An 18757-nucleotide genomic window follows, 5' to 3' on the forward strand; every position below is an offset into this window, starting at 1 on the left:
GCCAGTAGCGCTAGGTGTCCTGGTGGTCATAGTGGTACTTTTATCTGTCGTCCCAGTAGCGCTAGGTGTACTGGTGGTCATAGTGGTACTTTTATCTGTCGTCCCAGTAGCGCTAGGTGTACTGGTGGTCATAGTGGTACTTTTATCTGTCGTCTCAGTAGCGCTAGTTGTATTGGTGGTCATAGTGGTACTTTTATCTGTCGTCTCAGTAGCGCTAGTTGTACTGGTGGTCATAGTGATACTTTTATCTGTCGTCTCAGTAGCGCTAGTTGTACTGGTGGTCATAGTGATACTTTTATCTGTCGTCTCAGTAGCGCTAGTTGTACTGGTGATCAAAGTGGTACTTTTATCTGTCGTCTCAGTAGCGCTTGTTGTTCTGGTGGTCATAGTGGTACTTTTATCTGTCGTCTCAGTAGCGTTAGTTGTACTGGTGGTCAAAGTGGCCCTTTTATCTGGCATCTCAGTTGCGGTAGTAGTACTGGTGATCATAGTGGTACTTCTATGCTCAAGTTGTTCTAGTGGTCATAGTGGTACTTTTAACTGTCGTCTCAGTAGCGCTAGTTGTACTGATGGCCATAGTGGTACTTTTATCTGTCGTCCCAGTAGCGTTAGTTGTACTGTTAGTTATAGTGGTACTTGTATCTGTCGTCCCAGTAGCGTTAGTTGTACTGTTGGTCAAAGCGGTCCTTTTATCTGCCGTCCCAGTAGCGATAGTTGTACTGGTGGTCATAGTGGTACTTTTATCTGTCGTCTCAGTAGCGATAGTTGTACTGGTGGTCATAGTGGTTGTTTTATCTGTCGTCCCAGTAGCGTTAGTTGTACTGGTGGTCAAAGCGGTCCTTTTATCTGCCGTCCCAGTAGCGATAGTTGTACTGGTGGTCATAGTGGTACTTTTATCTGCCGTCCCAGTAGCGATAGTTGTACTGGTGGTCATAGTGGTACTTTTATCTGCCGTCTCAGTAGCGCTTGTTGTACTGGTGGTCAAAGCGGTCCTTTTATCTGCCGTCCCAGTAGCGATAGTTGTACTGGTGGTCATAGTGGTACTTTTATCTGCCGTCTCAGTAGCGCTTGTTGTACTGTTGGTCAAAGCGGTCCTTTTATCTGCCGTCCCAGTAGCGATAGTTGTACTGGTGGTCATAGTGGTACTTTTATCTGCCGTCCCAGTAGCGATAGTTGTACTGGTGGTCATAGTGGTCCTTTTATCTGCCGTCCCAGTAGCGCTTGTTGTACTGGTGGTCAAAGCGGTCCTTTTATCTGCCGTCCCAGTAGCGATAGTTGTACTGGTGGTCATAGTGGTACTTTTATCTGCCGTCTCAGTAGCGCTAGTGGTACTGGTGGTCATGGTGGTACTTTTATCTGTCGTCTCAGTAGCGCTAGTGGTACTGGTGGTCATAGTGGTACTTTTATCTGTCGTCTCAGTATCGATATTTGTACTGGTGGTCATAGTGGTTGTTTTATCTGTCGTCCCAGTACCACTAGTTGTACTGGTGATCATAGTGGTTGTTTTATCTGCCGTCCCAGTAGCGCTAGTTGTACTGGTAGTCATAGTGGTACTTTATCTGTCGTCCCAGTACCACTTGTTGTACTGGTGATCATAGTGGTGTTTTTATCTGCCGTCCCAGTAGCGAAAGTTGTACTGGTGGTCATGGTGGTACTTTTATCTGTCGTCTCAGTATCGATATTTGTACTGGTGGTCATAGTGGTACTTTTATCTGTCGTCTCAATAGCGCTTGTTGTACTGGTGGTTATAGTGGTACTTTTATCTGCCGTCTCAGTAGCGCTAGTTGTACTGGTGGTCATAGTGGTACTTTTATCTGTCGTCCCAGTACCACTAGTTGTACTGGTGATCATAGTGGTGTTTTTATCTGCCGTCCCAGTAGCGATAGTTGTACTGGTGGTCATGGTGGTACTTGTATCTGCCGTCCCAGTAGCGATAGTTGTACTGGTGGTCATAGTGGTACTTTTATCTGTCGTCTCAGTAGCGCTTGTTGTACTGGTGGTTATAGTGGTACTTTTATCTGCCGTCTCAGTAGCGCTAGTTGTACTGGTAGTCATAGTGGTACTTTTATCTGTCGTCCCAGTACCACTAGTTGTACTGGTGATCATAGTGGTGTTTTTATCTGCCGTCCCAGTAGCGATAGTTGTACTGGTGGTCATGGTGGTACTTGTATCTGTCGTCTCAGTAGCGATAGTTGTACTGGTGGTCATGGTGGTACTTTTATCTGTCGTCTCAGTATCGATATTTGTACTGGTGGTCATAGTGGTACTTTTATCTGTCGTCTCAGTAGCGCTTGTTGTACTGGTGGTCATAGTGGTACTTTTATCTGCCGTCTCAGTAGCGCTAGTTGTACTGGTGGTCATAGTGGTACTTTTATCTGTCGTCTCAGAAGCGCTAGTTGTACTGGTGGTCATAATGGTCCTTGTATCTGTCGTCTCAGTAGCGCTAGTTGTACTGGTGGTCATAGTAGTACTTTTATCTGTCGTCTCAGTAGCGTAAGTTGTATTGGTGGTCATAGTGGTACTTTTATCTGTCGTCTCATTAGCGCTAGTTGTACTGGTGGTCATAGTGGTACTTTTATCTGTCGTCTCAGTAGCGCTAGTTGTCCTGGTGGTCATAGTGGTACTATTACTTGTCGTCTCAGTAGCGCTAGTTGTCCTGGTGGTCATAGTGGTACTTTTATCTGTCGTCCCGGTAGCGCTAGTTGTACTGGTGGTCAGAGTGGTACTTTTATCTGTCGTCTCAGTAGCGCTAGTTGTACTGGTGATCAGAGTGGTACTTTTATCTGTCGTCTCAGTAGCGCTAGTTGTACTGGTGGTCATAGTGGTACTTTTATCTGTCGTCTCAGTAGTGCTAGTTGTGCTGGTGGTCATAGTGGTACTTTTATCTGCCGTCTCAGTTGCGTTAGTTGTACTGGTGGTCATAGTGGTACTTTTATCTGTCGTCTCAGTAGCGCTAGTTGTCCTGGTGGCCATAGTGGTACTTTTTTCTGTCGTCTCAGTAGCGCTAGTTGTACTGGTGGTCATAGTGGTACTTTTATCTGTCGTCTCAGTAGCGCTAGGTGTACTGGTGGTCATAGTGGTACTTTTATCTGCCGTCTCAGTAGCGTTAGTTGTCCTGATGGTAATAGTGGTACTTTTATCTGTCGTTCCAGTAGCGCTAGTTGTACTGGTGGTCGAAGTTGTACTTTTCTCTGTCGTCTCAGTAGCGCTAGTTGTACTGGTAGCCATAGTGGTACTTTTATCTGTCGTCTCAGTAGCGTTAGTTGTACTTGTGGTCAAAGTGGTACTTTTATCTGCCGTCTCAGTAGCGTTAGTTGTCCTGGTGGTCATAGTGGTATTTTTATCTGTCGTCTCAGTAGCGCTAGTTGTACTGGTGGTCAAAGTGGTACTTTTATCTGCCGTCTCAGTAGCGTTAGTTGTCCTGGTGGTCATAGTGGTACTTTATCCGTCGTCTCAGTAGCGTTAGTTGTCCTGAAGGTCATAGTGGTACTTCTATCTGTCGTCTCAGTAGCGATAGTTGTACTGGTGGTCATAGTGGTACTTTTATCTGTCGTCCCAGTAGCGTTAGTTGTACTGATGGCCATAGTGGTACTTTTATCTGTCGTCTCAGCAGCGTTAGTTGTACTGATGGTCATAGTGGTACTTTTATCTGTCGTCTCAGTAGCGTTAGTTGTACTGATGGTCATAGTGGTACTTTTATCTGTCGTCTCAGCAGCGTTAGTTGTACTGGTGGTCATAGTGGTACTTTTATCTGTCGTCTCAGCAGCGTTAGTTGTACTGATGGTCATAGTGGTACTTTTATCTGTCGTCTCAGTAGCGTTAGTTGTACTGATGGCCATAGTGGTACTTTTATCTGCCGTCACAGTAGCGCTAGTTGTACTGGTGGTCATAGTGGTACTTTTATCTATCGTCTCAGTAGCGCTAGTTGTACTGGTGGTCATAGTGGTACTTTTATCTGTCGTCTCAGTAGCGCTAGTTGTACTGGTGGTCATAGTGGTACTTTTATCTGCCGTCCCAGTAGCGTTAGTTGTACTGGTGGTCATAGTGGTACTTTATCCGTCGTCTCAGTAGCGTTAGTTGTCCTGAAGGTCATAGTGGTACTTTTATCTGTCGTCTCAGTAGCGCTAGTTGTACTGGTGGTCATAGTGGTACTTTTATCTGCCGTCCCAGTAGCGTTAGTTGTACTGGTGGTCATAGTGGTACTTTTATCTGTCGTCTCAGTAGCGCTAGTTGTACTGATGGCCATAGTGGTACTTTTATCTGTCGTCACAGTAGCGCTAGTTGTACTGGTGGTCATAGTGGTACTTTTATCTATCGTCTCAGTAGCGCTAGTTGTACTGGTGGTCATAGTGGTACTTTTATCTGTCGTCTCAGTAGCGCTAGTTGTACTGGTGGTCATAGTGGTACTTTTATCTGCCGTCCCAGTAGCGTTAGTTGTACTGGTGGTCATAGTGGTACTTTTATCTGTCGTCTCAGTAGCGCTAGTTGTACTGATGGCCATAGTGGTACTTTTATCTGTCGTCCCAGTAGCGCTAGTTGTACTGGTGGTCAAAGTGGTACTTTTATCTGTCTTCTCAGTAGCGCTAGTTGTACTGGTGGCCATAGTGGTACTTTTATCTGTCGTCTCAGTAGCGCTAGTTGTACTGGTGGTCATAGTGGTTCTTTTATCTGCCGTCTCGGTAGCGCTAGTTGTACTGCTGGTCGAAGTTGTACTTTTATCTGTCGTCTCAGTAGCGCTAGTTGTACTGGTGGCCATAGTGGTACTTTTATCTGTCGTCTCAGTAGCGCTAGTTGTACTGGTGGTCATAGTGGTTCTTTTATCTGCCGTCTCGGTAGCGCTAGTTGTACTGGTGGTCGAAGTTGTACTTTTATCTGTCGTCTCAGTAGCGCTAGTTGTACTGGTGGCCATAGTGGTACTTTTATCTGTCGTCTCAGTAGCGCTAGTTATACTGATGGTCATAGTGGTACTTTTATCTGTCGTCCCAGTAGCGCTAGTTGTACTGGTGGTCAAAGTGGTACTTTTATCTGTCGTCCCAGTAGCGTTAGTTGTACTGGTGGTCACAGTGGTACTTTTATCTGTCGTCTAAGTAGCGATAGTTGTACTGGTGATCATAGTGGTGCTTTAATCTGCCGTCCCAGTAGCGATAGTTGTACTGGTGTTCATAGTGGTTGTTTTATCTGTCGTCTCAGTAGCGATAGTTGTACTGGTGATCATAGCGGTGCTTTTATCTGTCGTCTCAGTAGCGATAGTTGTACTGGTGGTCATAGTGGTACTTTTATCTGTCGTCTCAGTAGCGATAGTTGTACTGGTGATCATAGCGGTGCTTTTATCTGTCGTCCCAGTAGCGATAGTTGTACTGGTGGTCATAGTGGTACTTTTATCTGTCGTCTCAGTAGCGATAGTTGTACTGGTGATCATAGTGGTCCTTTTACCTGTCGTCTCAGTAGCGCTAGTTGTACTTGTAGTCATAGTGGTACTTTTATCTGTCGTCTCAGTAGCGCTAGTTGTACTGGTGGTCATAGTGGTTGTTTTATCTGCCATCTCAGTAGCGCTAGTTGTACTGGTGGTCATAGTGGTTGTTTTATCTGCCATCTCAGTAGCGCAAATTGTACTGGTGGTCATAGTGGTCCTTTTATCTGCCGTCCCAGTAGCGCTAGTTGTACTGGTGGTCATAGTGGTTGTTTTATCTGCCATCTCAGTAGCGCTAGTTGTACTGGTGGTCATAGTGGTACTTTTATCCGTCGTCTCAGTAGCGATAGTTGTACTGGTGATCATAGCGGTGCTTTTATCTGTCGTCCCAGTAGCGATAGTTGTACTGGTGGTCATAGTGGTACTTTTATCTGTCGTCTCAGTAGCGATAGTTGTACTGGTGATCATAGCGGTGCTTTTATCTATCGTCTCAGTAGCGATAGTTGTACTGGTGGTCATAGTGGTACTTTTATCTGCCGTCCCAGTAGCGCTAGTTGTACTGGTGGTCATAGTGGTTGTTTTATCTGCCATCTCAGTAGCGCAAATTGTACTGGTGGTCATAGTGGTCCTTTTATCTGCCGTCCCAGTAGCGATAGTTGTACTGGTGGTCATAGTGGTTGTTTTATCTGCCATCTCAGTAGCGCAAATTGTACTGGTGGTCATAGTGGTTGTTTTATCTGCCGTCCCAGTAGCGCTAGTTGTACTGGTGATCATAGCGGTGCTTTTATCTGCCGTCCCAGTAGCGATAGTTGTACTGGTGATCATAGCGGTGCTTTTATCTGCCGTTCCAGTAGCAATAGTTGTACTGGTGATCATAGTGGTGCTTTTATCTGCCGTCCCAGTAGCGATAGTTGTACTGGTGATCATAGCGGTGCTTTTATCTGCCGTCCCAGTAGCGATAGTTGTACTGGTGATCATAGTGGTTGTTTTATCTGCCGTCCCAGTAGCGCTAGTTGTACTGGTGGTCATAGTGGTCCTTTTATCTGCCGTCCCAGTAGCGCTAGTTGTACTGGTGATGATAGCGGTGCTTTTATCTGCCGTCCCAGTAGCGTTAGTTGTACTGGTGGTCATAGTGGTCCTTTTATCTGCCGTCCCAGTAGCGATAGTTATACTGGTGGTCATAGTGGTTGTTTTATCTGCCATCTCAGTAGCGCTAGTTGTACTGGTGATCATAGCGGTGCTTTTATCTGCCGTCCCAGTAGCGATAGTTGTACTGGTGATCATAGTGGTGCTTTTATCTGCCGTCCCAGTAGCGATAGTTGTACTGGTGATCATAGTGGTGCTTTTATCTGCCGTCCAAGTAGCGATAGTTGTACTGGTGATCATAGTGGTCCTTTTATCTGCCGTCCCAGTAGCGATAAATGTATTGGTGGTCATAGTGGTACTTTTATCTGCCGTCCAAGTAGCGATAGTTGTATTGGTGGTCATAGTGGTCCTTTTATCTGCCGTCCAAGTAGCGATAGTTGTATTGGTGGTCATAGTGGTACTTTTATCTGCCGTCCCAGTAGCGATAGTTGTACTGGTGGTCATAGTGGTACTTTTATCTGTCGTCTCAGTAGCGATAGTTGTACTGGTGGTCATAGTGGTTGTTTTATCTGCCATCTCAGTAGCGCATGTTGTACTTGTGGTTATAGTGGTACTTTTATCTGTCGTCTCAGTAGCGATAGTTGTACTGGTGGTTATAGTGGTGCTTTTATCTGCCGTCTCAGTAGCGCTAGTTGTACTGTTGGTCATAGTGGTTGTTTTATCTGCCATCTCAGTAGCGCAAATTGTACTGGTGGTCATAGTGGTCGTTTTATCTGCCGTCCCAGTAGCGATAGTTGTACTGGTGGTCATAGTGGTCCTTTTATCTGCCGTCTCAGTAGCGCTAGTTGTTCTGGTGATCATAGTGGTTGTTTTATCTGCCGTCCCAGTAGCGATAGTTGTACTGGTGGTTATAGTGGTGCTTTTATCTGCCGTCCCAGTAGCGCTAGTTGTACTGGTGGTCATAGTGGTTGTTTTATCTGCCATCTCAGTAGCGCAAATTGTACTGGTGGTCATAGTGGTCCTTTTATCTGTCGTCCCAGTAGCGATAGTTGTACTGGTGGTCATAGTGGTTGTTTTATCTGCCATCTCAGTAGCGCTAGTTGTACTGGTGGTCATAGTGGTACTTTTATCTGTCGTCTCAGTAGCGATAGTTGTACTGGTGGTCATAGTGGTTGTTTTATCTGCCATCTCAGTAGCGTAAATTGTACTGGTGGTCATAGTGGTCCTTTTATCTGTCGTCCCAGTAGCGATAGTTGTACTGGTGGTCATAGTGGTTGTTTTATCTGCCATCTCAGTAGCGCTAGTTGTACTGGTGGTCATAGTGGTACTTTTATCTGTCGTCTCAGTAGCGATAGTTGTACTGGTGGTCATAGTGGTTGTTTTATCTGCCATCTCAGTAGCGCTAGTTGTACTGGTGGTCATAGTGGTACTTTTATCTGTCGTCTCAGTAGCGATAGTTGTACTTGTGGTTATAGTGGTGCTTTTATCTGCCGTCCCAGTAGCGATAGTTGTACTGGTGGTCATAGTGGTTGTTTTATCTGCCGTCCCAGTAGCGCTAGTTGTACTGGTGTTCATAGTGGTACTTTTATCTGGCATCTCAGTAGCGCTAGTTGTACAAGTGATCATAGTGGTACTTTTATCTGTCGTCTCAGTAGCGCTAGTTGTACTGGTGGTTATAGTGGTGCTTTTATCTGTCGTCCCAGTAGCGCTAGTTGTACTGGTGGTCATAGTGGTACTTTTATCTGCCGTCCCAGTAGCGCTAGTTGTACTGGTGGCCATAGTGGTACTTGTATCGGTCGTCTCAATATAGCGCTAGTTGTACTGGTGGCCATAGTGGTACTTGTGTCTGTCGTCTCAATATAGCGCTAGTTGTACTGGTGGTCATAGTGGTACTTGTGTCTGTCGTCTCAATATATCGCTAGTTGTACTGGTGGCCATAGTGGTACTTGTGTCTGTCGTCTCAATATAGCGCTAGTTGTACTGGTGGTCATAGTGGTACTTTTATCTGTCGTCTCAATATAGCGCTAGTTGTACTGGTGGCCATAGTGGTACTTGTGTCTGTCGTCTCAATATAGCGCTAGTTGTACTGGTGGTCATAGTGGTACTTGTGTCTGTCGTCTCAATATAGCGCCAGTTGTACTGGTGGCCATAGTGGTACTTGTGTCTGTCGTCTCAATATAGCGCTAGTTGTACTGGTGGCCATAGTGGTACTTGTGTCTGTCGTCTCAATATATCGCTAGTTGTACTGGTGGCCATAGTGGTACTTGTATCTGTCGTCTCAATATAGCGCTAGTTGTACTGGTGGCCATAGTGGTACTTGTATCTGTCGTCTCAGTAGCGCTAGTTGTACTGGTGATCATAGTGGTACTTTTATCTGCCATCTCAGTAGCGCTAGTTGTACTGGTGATCATAGTGGTACTTTTATCTGTCGTCCCAGTAGCGCTAGTTGTACTGGTGGCCATAGTGGTACTTGTGTCTGTCGTCTCAATATAGCGCTAGTTGTACTGGTGGCCATAGTGGTACTTGTGTCTGTCGTCTCAATATAGCGCTAGTTGTACTGGTGGCCATAGTGGTACTTGTATCTGTCGTCTCAATATAACGCTAGTTGTACTGGTGGCCATAGTGGTACTTGTATCTGTCGTCTCAGTAGCGCTAGTTGTACTGGTGGTCATAGTGGTACTTGTGTCTGTCGTCTCAATATAGCGCTAGTTGTACTGGTGGTCATAGTGGTACTTGTGTCTGTCGTCTCAATATAGCGCTAGTTGTACTGGTGGCCATAGTGGTACTTGTGTCTGTCGTCTCAATATAGCGCTAGTTGTACTGGTGGCCATAGTGGTACTTGTGTCTGTCGTCTCAATATAGCGCTAGTTGTACTGGTGGTCATAGTGGTACTTGTGTCTGTCGTCTCAATATAGCGCTAGTTGTACTGGTGGCCATAGTGGTACTTGTGTCTGTCGTCTCAATATAGCGCTAGTTGTACTGGTGGTCATAGTGGTACTTGTGTCTGTCGTCTCAATATAGCGCTAGTTGTACTGGTGGTCATAGTGGTACTTGTATCTGTCGTCTCAATATAGCGCTAGTTGTACTGGTGGCCATAGTGGTACTTGTGTCTGTCGTCTCAATATAGCGCTAGTTGTACTGGTGGCCATAGTGGTACTTGTGTCTGTCGTCTCAATATAGCGCTAGTTGTACTGGTGGCCATAGTGGTACTTGTGTCTGTCGTCTCAATATAGCGCTAGTTGTACTGGTGGTCATAGTGGTACTTGTGTCTGTCGTCTCAATATAGCGCTAGTTGTACTGGTGGCCATAGTGGTACTTTTATCTGTCGTCTCAATATAGCGCTAGTTGTACTGGTGGCCATAGTGGTACTTTTATCTGTCGTCTCAGTATAGCGCTAGTTGTACTGGTGGCCATAGTGGTACTTGTGTCTGTCGTCTCAATATAGCGCTAGTTGTACTGGTGGCCATAGTGGTACTTGTATCTGTCGTCTCAATATAGCGCTAGTTGTACTGGTGGCCATAGTGGTACTTGTGTCTGTCGTCTCAATATAGCGCTAGTTGTACTGGTGGCCATAGTGGTACCTTTATCTGTCGTCTCAGTAGCGTTAGTTGTACTGGTGGCCATAGTGGTACTTGTATCTGTCGTCTCAGTAGCGCTAGTTGTACTGGTGGCCATAGTGGTACTTGTGTCTGTCGTCTCAATATAGCGCTAGTTGTACTGGTGGCCATAGTGGTACTTTTATCTGTCGTCTCAATATAGCGCTAGTTGTACTGGTGGCCATAGTGGTACTTTTATCTGTTGTCTCAGTAGCGCTAGTTGTACTGGTGGCCATAGTGGTACTTTTATCTGTCGTCTCAGTAGCGCTTGTTGTACTGGTGGTCATAGTGGTACTTTTATCTGCCATCTCAGTAGCGCTAGTTGTACTGGTAGTCATAGTGGTACTTTTATCTGTCGTCTCAGCAGCGCTAGTTGTACTGGTGGTCATAGTGGTACTTTTATCTGTCGTCTCAGTAGCGCTAGTTGTACTGGTGGTCATAGTGGTACTTTTATCTGTCGTCTCAGTAGCGCTAGTTGTACTGGTGGACATAGTGGTACTTTTATCTGTCGTCTCAGTAGCGCTAGTTGTACTGGTGGTCATAGTGGTACTTTTATCTGTCGTCTCAGTAGCGCTAGTTGTACTGGTGGTCATAGTGGTACTTTTATCTGTCGTCTCAGTAGCGCTAGTTGTACTGGTGGCCATAGTGGTACTTTTATCTGCCGTCCCCGTAGCGCTAGTTGTACTGGTGGTCATAGTGGTTGTTTTATCTGCCATCTCAGTAGCGTTAGTTGTACTGGTGGTCATAGTGGTACTTTTATCTGCCGTCCCAGTAGCGCTTGTTGTACTGGTGGTCATAGTGGTTATTTGATCTGCCATCTCAGTAGTGCTAGTTGTACTGGTGGCCATAGTGGTACTTTTATCTGCCATCTCAGTAGCGTTAGTTGTACTGGTGGTTATAGTGGTACTTTTATCTGCCGTCCCAGTAGCGTTAGTTGTACTGGTGATCAAAGTGGTCCTTTTATCTGCCGTCCCAGTAGCGTTAGTTGTACTGGTGATCATAGTGGTCCTTTTATCTGCCGTCCCAGTAGCGTTAGTTGTACTGGTGGTCATAGTGGTCCTTTTATCTGCCGTCCCAGTAGCGTTAGTTGTACTGGTGGTCATAGTGGTCCTTTTATCTGCCGTCCCAGTAGCGTTAGTTGTACTGGTGATCATAGTGGTCCTTTGATCTGCCATCTCAGTAGCGTTAGTTGTACTGGTGATCATAGTGGTCCTTTGATCTGCCATCTCAGTAGCGTTAGTTGTACTGGTGGTCATAGTGGTACTTTTATCTGTCGTCTCAGTAGCGCTAGTTGTACTGGTGGTCATAGTGGTACTTTTATCTGTCGTCTCAGTAGCGCTAGTTGTACTGGTGATCATAGTGGTGCTTTTATCTGCCGTCCCAGTAGCGGTAGTTGTACTGGTGATCATAGTGGTCCTTTTATCTGCCATCTCAGTAGCGGTAGTTGTACTGGTGATCATAGTGGTCCTTTTATCTGCCCTCTCAGTAGCGATAGTTGTACTGATGGTCATAGTGGTACTTTTATCTGTCGTCTCAGTAGCGATAGTTGTACTGGTGGTCATAATGGTCCTTTTATCTGTCGTCTCAGTAACGATAGTTGTACTGGTGGTCATAGTGGTCCTTTTATATGCCATCTCAGTAGCGATAGTTGTACTGGTGGTCATAGTGGTACTTTTATCTGCCGTCCCAGTAGCGATAGTTGTACTGGTGGTCATAGTGGTCCTTTTATCTGTCGTCTCAGTAGCGATAGTTGTACTGGTGGTCATAGTGGTCCTTTTATCTGTCGTCTCAGTAGCGATAGTTGTACTGGTGGTCATAGTGGTTGTTTTATCTGCCATCTCAGTAGCGATAGTTGTACTGGTGGTCATAGTGGTACTTTTATCTGCCATCTCAGTAGCGATAGTTGTACTGGTGGTCATAGTGGTCCTTTTATCTGCCATCTCAGTAGCGATAGTTGTACTGGTGGTCATAGTGGTCCTTTTATCTGCCCTCTCAGTAGCGATAGTTGTACTGGTGGTCATAGTGGTACTTTTATCTGTCGTCTCAGTAGCGATAGTTGTACTGGTGGTCATAGTGGTCCTTTTATCTGTCGTCTCAGTAGCGATAGCTGTACTGGTGGTCATAGTGGTCCTTTTATCTGCCATCTCCGTAGCGCTAGTTGTACTGGTGGTCATAGTGGTGCTTTTATCTGCCGTCCCAGTAGCGCTAGTTGTACTGGTGGTCATAGTGGTACTTTTATCTGCCATCTCAGTAGCGATAGTTGTACTGGTGGTCATAGTGGTACTTTTATCTGTCGTCTCAGTAGCGCTAGTTGTACTGGTGATCATAGTGGTGCTTTTATCTGCCGTCCCAGTAGCGGTAGTTGTACTGGTGATCATAGTGGTCCTTTATCTGCCATCTCAGTAGCGGTAGTTGTACTGGTGTTCATAGTGGTCCTTTGATCTGCCATCTCAGTAGCGATAGTTGTAATGGTGGTCAAAGTGGTCCTTTTATCTGCCGTCCCAGTAGCGCTAGTTGTACTGGTGGTCATAGCGGTGCTTATATCTGCCGTCCCAGTAGCGCTAGTTGTGCTGGTGGTCATAGTGGTGCTTTTATCTGCCGTTCCAGTAGCGCTAGGTGTACCAGTAGCGATAGTTGTACTGGTGGTCAAAGTGGTCCTTTTATCTGCCGTCTCAGTAGCGCTAGTTGTACTGGTGGTCATAGTGGTCCTTTTATCTGTCGTCTCAGTAGCGCTAGTTGTACTGGTGGTCATGGTGGTACTTTTATCTGCCGTCCCAGTAGCGATAGTTGTACTGGTGGTCATAGTGGTCCTTTTATCTGCCGTCCCAGTAGCGGTAGTTGTACTGGTGATCATAGTGGTCCTTTGATCTGCCATCTCAGTAGCGATAGTTGTACTGGTGGTCAAAGTGGTCCTTTTATCTGCCGTCCCAGTAGCGCTTGTTGTACTGGTGGTCAAAGCGGTCCTTTTATCTGCCGTCCCAGTAGCGATAGTTGTACTGGTGATCATAGTGGTACTTTTATCTGCCGTCTCAGTAGCGGTAGTTGTACTGGTGATCATAGTGGTACTTTTATCTGTCGTCCCAGTAGCGCTAGTTGTACTGGTGATCATAGTGGTACTTTTATCTGTCGTCCCAGTAGCGCTAGTTGTACTGGTGGTCATATTGGTCCTTTTATCTGCCGTCCCAGTAGCGCTAATTGTACTGGTGGTCATAGTGGTTGTTTGATCTGCCATCTCAGTAGCGCAACTTGTACTGGTGGTCATAGAAAAGAGCAAACATTCATTATGAATGACAAAATTAACATGTCATAAATATCATTAAAATGCCATCCCAGTAACTGTACCTTTCAAACGTACCAAGGTAATTATAATATTCCAAATGCTTATAAATCGCGGATTTTTAACGAAAAGTACCTTAAAAGCTCATATTTCGGTGCTATTCCCCTTTTTGTACAAACAACAATTGATTTCATTTCTATTTTAAATATTTTCTATGCCGCGACATTTTACCTTCGCACGACATTAATTTACTGATTCAATCCATTCTGAACTCATCGGCCATTATCCAGCGAAAACAACCTCGAATAAATGGCGGTACATAAAGGATTCTAGTAATAGTATAAAAAATATTTGAAGTGTTTAATCGAGTATTTTGTATATCTAAGTTTAAAATGAATAATTGCCAGTGAATTGTATTATTGTATAATTAATTAAGAATCCCAAGAGTTAACTTATCAAGATTTCTGACACTGTAAACCGTCCATATACATCCGAAGTTGTTTTTATTGGGAAATGGCCGAGGAATTCCGAATTCAACCAAGGTATGAAGCCTTGCCCATTTAACGTTTGCGCCAAAATACCACTGGAGCTAGTGAGTCTAGTATGCGCGATCACCAAATAATTTATTGTTCCTTTTGGCGGTATACAGAAAATGGTTCGAGCTTTCCGTGCCTGCAGCCTCGTTTGGCTCGCTCCATTTTCTGTTATTCTCCAAATTTAACTATCGTGCACCCTGCAAGAGTGGATCATTGACTACGTGATGTACCTGTGAGTCTGATTATTCTCATAATATGTAGCACATTTCGTGGTACCACACACCTAGTGTTAACAAAGAAACATGGACGGACACCAGAGAACATAAAAAAAACTAATACTATTTAGTAGTAGCACACACTCACACTTAAAAGTTAACAAAAATCTGTACGTCAGAAATGCTTTAGCGAATGAGTTCTTTAATTGCTAGCTTCTCTGTATTTTAAAAAAAAGTTTAAGATACGTAAATGGCCATTTGTATACATGCTCCTAATGCCAGTTTGCTCATGTATTGCAACGCCCATTGCTTCAGCTTTAATATTTTTTTCGTGTTTTCTCCCCTGTTCAATTTTTTTAAAAACAGACGAGCGTTGCCGTTCACTCGGCGGCACTCTTACTCTCATTTTGGGGCGTCATTTTCAGCAGATTATTCCCAAGTGAACTTTATGCACGACACTGAATAGATATATACACAAACTCGGGTCGTAAAGCCAATAAAAAATAAACGCGACTCTCCATTTTTAAAGTGTAGTTTATAACGTTTGCTTTTACATAAATGTTTAAAGTTTTGTTCTTAATACAAGATCTGCCTTTTGCTCCGAGCCACAGTTCTAATGTAAGGTAAACATAATTTCAGTGTTCAATGGCTTTCAAAAGGGTTTAAAGATAATCATCAATAAACACCAATCATATCCTCATTTTGTCTATCACTGATTCCATTATTCCGCATACTTTTGTTAATTCATTGAAATTTTGTTTCAGTTGTTAAGATTTAAGGTTCTCTCGGGATCAAATATTTGTAAATATACAAACATCAAATAAATAAAATATTTACATCACTGTAGCCATTACGAGCAAGTTGGATACCTTTACAAGATATTTAACGTGCTCATATCTGGGTAAGGTTCTTGCTAATACTTGCAGCAAGACAACTTCTACTGTTACCCGTTCCATTTAATAACCACTGTGCTAACCATTGTGCTCCTCTGCAAGTTATTCCCGATCTATTGCACCGTCTTTCAAGCTAATTTATTAATATTTTAGCAATTACGTCTAATAATGCATGAGCAATTGAAAACGCTGTAGCAATTAGTAGTTTCACAATACATCGTCTGTAGTGTTCGATACTTTTAATCATGATCAATCATCGGTTCATATAAAAAATATAACTAGTCTGGCTGAACCATGCCAATTGCCTGTTCTGTGATCTGTTATTTTTGTATTTTCCGGATCGCTGGACTATTTATTTACTATTATGTATTATTTGTATTATTTGCCTTTTTAACAAAAGAATAATAAGCCTTTTTCAGTACTCTCGTTATATTGACATTTTGATTTTTGTGTTTATCGGAAGAAGTGAGAATGATAACAAACCAATACCACTCCCCATGGCCAGGCTAAAGCAATGACAATAAATCGGCCTAGCAACATCGGGGCGTACTTTATTACCTACTAAGACCTGGAGGGAAAGCTACTTGAGAGGGACGCCTCTCTACTTTGATGTTCGTGAAATATTGCTAGATATTAAGATTGGGGACAATTAACATGTTAACTGTAATGGAAATGTCAAATAGTACAAGAACAAGTAACGGATTTGTTCTCCAATAGAGTTTATCAATCCGATTGTTCTTCCTGTCAGAAACATTAGTAGAATTTTTATAAATCAATGTCTTTGGAAACTGTGGAATAATAGAAGCTTTTATCAGCGTCGTTACTCAGGAAGCATCCTGTGTTTGTTAAGTAAATACATTCATAAAGGGAACTCGTTCGGGATTTATTGAATCGACACCATTCTTTGAAGATTTAAATTTATTAAAACAACTGTGATCCATTCAAATGGTACTGACATTTTTGCAGTGTTAAGGATCTTCTTTGTGGACAACAAGGCCGAACAAAATGTTGTTAAACAGGATGCGACAAGCGTCCATCAGCCAAGAGAGCACTACGTCAGCTGGACGTCAAAGTACAACAGTGACGTCACCGCGCGAGTCAGTCAAACTGTCTGCGACGACCCAGGCGCCGACACAGACGACAAAGCCTATGTTGGGACAAACGGGACGTGGGCCAAGCATTCTGGGGCTGCTGGCCGCCAAACGTTTTACCAGAAATATGAAGAGCAAGTACGGGCGAACAGGGAGCATTTACGGATCTTCAAGATATTCCACGCAAATAAATATCCAGAAAGAACCGTCATACCGCATGGAACCGACGAAGAAATTCAACGCGGATGAAGCTTTCAACGCCCTCAAGAGCGTCGTTGACAAACGAATGGAAGGGTTTAGGTACCATCCAAAGTTTTGCTCAAACATGACCAAAATGCTAAGTGATGAAATTAAAGACGAAGTAAAGAAGCTGAAATTTGACAGATATAAAATAGTAGCGGTGGTTCACATCTCAGAGAAGCGCGGTCAGAGCATGATGGTGGCAAGCCGGTGTGCTTGGGACAAGAATGTGGACGAGTTCGCCACATATACCATGGAAACACCCACGCTGTTCTGTTCCGCTTCAGTGTTTGGAATTTATAACGAATAGATATTATCCTTGCTCGATGCAAGTTTTCTTTGAAAGCAGAGATGAATAATTAAAAGCACTTAATCATTTTAAGGCTATCTGTCTAGTTGTATTACGCATAATGCGTCATTATCAGACATCGTTAAGTAGCTTATCAACGATTAAAGCCATTAAAGTTGGTTTAGGAATATTTTAATTTCCTTTTCGATCATCGATTTATTTATTTTGACGAACGATTGACTTTGGATTCTAATCTTATATGACTAAATCTTATTTACAAGTCAAGAGACGCAATTCAATAAATTAACTTGTTATTCTTGTAGTAAAGATTTCCGATTTTGGATTTCGCAAACAGAATATTTGTTGTAGATCTTAAATGTAAAACATTTATAGCCTTCTAACAATGTGCAGAGATGATAGCGCTTGTTTATTGAAAGCATCAAGTTCATAACATTACTTGTGCGTTTGGGTGAATTGTAAAAAATGGACCGGTATATACATTTATATTTCTATCTAGCCTATGTTCAATGTATACAATATTACGTGTATCATTTCTAAATTCAAGTTCCTGTGTGTGTGAAAAAGTGAATGTGTCTAAATTCAAGTTCCTGTTTATATACTTATCTTCATTAGACTTTAGACGAAACATTTCACTGTATAAACTGCAGTAAATATTCAATTGTACCGATTTGTCTTTTCTTTTTTTACCTTATTATTACCACTTGACAATGTTTGGACTTTAACAAAATGTAGGAACAATTATCCTAAGTGGCTTGGAAATCGATTAAAATTCCTGAGCGCTAATAGGGAAGATTTTGTCTGTACAGGAGAAGTGCAAACATTGAAATCTAATATCATAAAACTGATTTAGATAAGAAATAGTTCAACATACACCTTTCTAACTTATTATTTATAAACTTGAAGTTTAATGTTGACAAATAATAATGACTATAAATCTCCAAAATTGAAATTCAATTTGTCATAAGTGGTGACATTTACTAAATTACCAATTGAATGTTTAATGTTTTTCTACTCATTTAATTTGAAATATCGACTGTGAAGTTGAACTTTGAACGACCACGTGAAAGGTTTCGTAATTTGTAAAGAAAGCGAAAACAGTCAATAAGCCTCATCTAATTAGGGAACCCATACTTTTTAAAGAGTAGGCTTTAAACGACTGGTAAAAATCGTTTCTTTTGAAACCAGAGTCTTGGCAAGCATTCCTGGTACTGTTCCACAACTTAAAATATTTCACTTTTATTATAAGTACTTTTAATGCGTATTTAGTCGTTCTTGCCTATAACTACTAGTTTCTATTTTGTTTCAGTTATTGGCAATGTAAACATGAACACAGTAGGTGCATGCCATTGCTCGTTGGTTTAGTGGTATATCTTAACCATAATGTCGACGCACGCTGGTTTGGTGGTATAGCTAGACCATCACGACGATGCACGCTAATTGGGTGGTATAACTTGACCACCATGTCGACGCACGCTGGTTTAGTGGTATAGCTTGACTAGCATGTCAATGCACGCTGGTTTGGTGGTATAGCTTGGCCATCACGTCAATGCACGCTGGTTTGGTGGTATAGCTTGACCATCACGTCGATGCACGCTGGTTTGGTGGCATAGCTTGACTATCACGTCGATGCACGCTGGTTTGGTGGTATAGCTTGACCATCACGTCGATGCACGCTGGCTTGGTGGTATAGCTTGACCATCACGTCGATGCACGCTGGTTTGGTGGTATAGCTTGACCATCACGTCGATGCACGCTGGTTTGATGGTATAGCTTGACCATCACGTCGTTGCACGCTGGTTTGGTGGTATAGCTTGACCACCACGTCGACGCACGCTGGTAAAGTGGTAAAGCTTGACCACCACGTCGTCGCACGCTGGTTAAGTGGTATAGCTTGACTATCATGTCGTCGCACGCTGGTTAAGTGTTATTACTTGACCACTTTGTCGGCGCTCGCTGGTTTAGTGGTATATCTTGACCATCATATCGACGCACGCTCGTTTAGCTTGACCATCATGTCGACGTACGCTGTTTAAGTGGTATAGCTTGACCATCATGTCAACGAACACTAGTTTGGTTTAGCTTGACCATAATGTCGACGCACGC

General features: G+C 43.4%; 3 protein-coding genes across 3 annotated transcripts; 1 reads left to right on the plus strand and 2 right to left on the minus strand.

Moving 5' to 3' along the window:
* Positions 1 to 332: 332 nt before the first annotated feature.
* On the minus strand, positions 333 to 1546 carry LOC128213838 (uncharacterized). Its single transcript, XM_052919898.1, has 2 exons — positions 772 to 1546; positions 333 to 376 (listed from the first exon to the last, which is right to left on the minus strand). The coding sequence occupies exons 1-2, from the start codon at positions 1544 to 1546 to the stop codon at positions 333 to 335; spliced, it is 819 nt and encodes a 272-aa protein (XP_052775858.1).
* On the minus strand, positions 1543 to 12113 carry LOC128213839 (serine-rich adhesin for platelets-like). The gene is made up of 7 exons (XM_052919900.1): positions 11408 to 12113; positions 10694 to 11311; positions 5938 to 6912; positions 5434 to 5790; positions 4408 to 5025; positions 4034 to 4082; positions 1543 to 3421 (listed from the first exon to the last, which is right to left on the minus strand). Exons 1-7 carry the CDS (start codon positions 12111 to 12113, stop codon positions 1543 to 1545), a joined length of 5202 nt encoding a protein of 1733 aa, XP_052775860.1.
* A 3432-nt stretch (positions 12114 to 15545) lies between these two features.
* LOC128214695 (dynein light chain Tctex-type 5-B-like) lies at positions 15546 to 17311 on the plus strand. Its single transcript, XM_052921313.1, has one exon. The coding sequence runs from the start codon at positions 16019 to 16021 to the stop codon at positions 16652 to 16654; it is 636 nt and encodes a 211-aa protein (XP_052777273.1). The 5' UTR covers positions 15546 to 16018; the 3' UTR covers positions 16655 to 17311.
* Positions 17312 to 18757: the final 1446 nt, after the last annotated feature.

Source organism: Mya arenaria, chromosome 13 (assembly GCF_026914265.1).
Source record: "Mya arenaria isolate MELC-2E11 chromosome 13, ASM2691426v1".
Classification (NCBI taxonomy): domain Eukaryota; kingdom Metazoa; phylum Mollusca; class Bivalvia; order Myida; family Myidae; genus Mya; species Mya arenaria.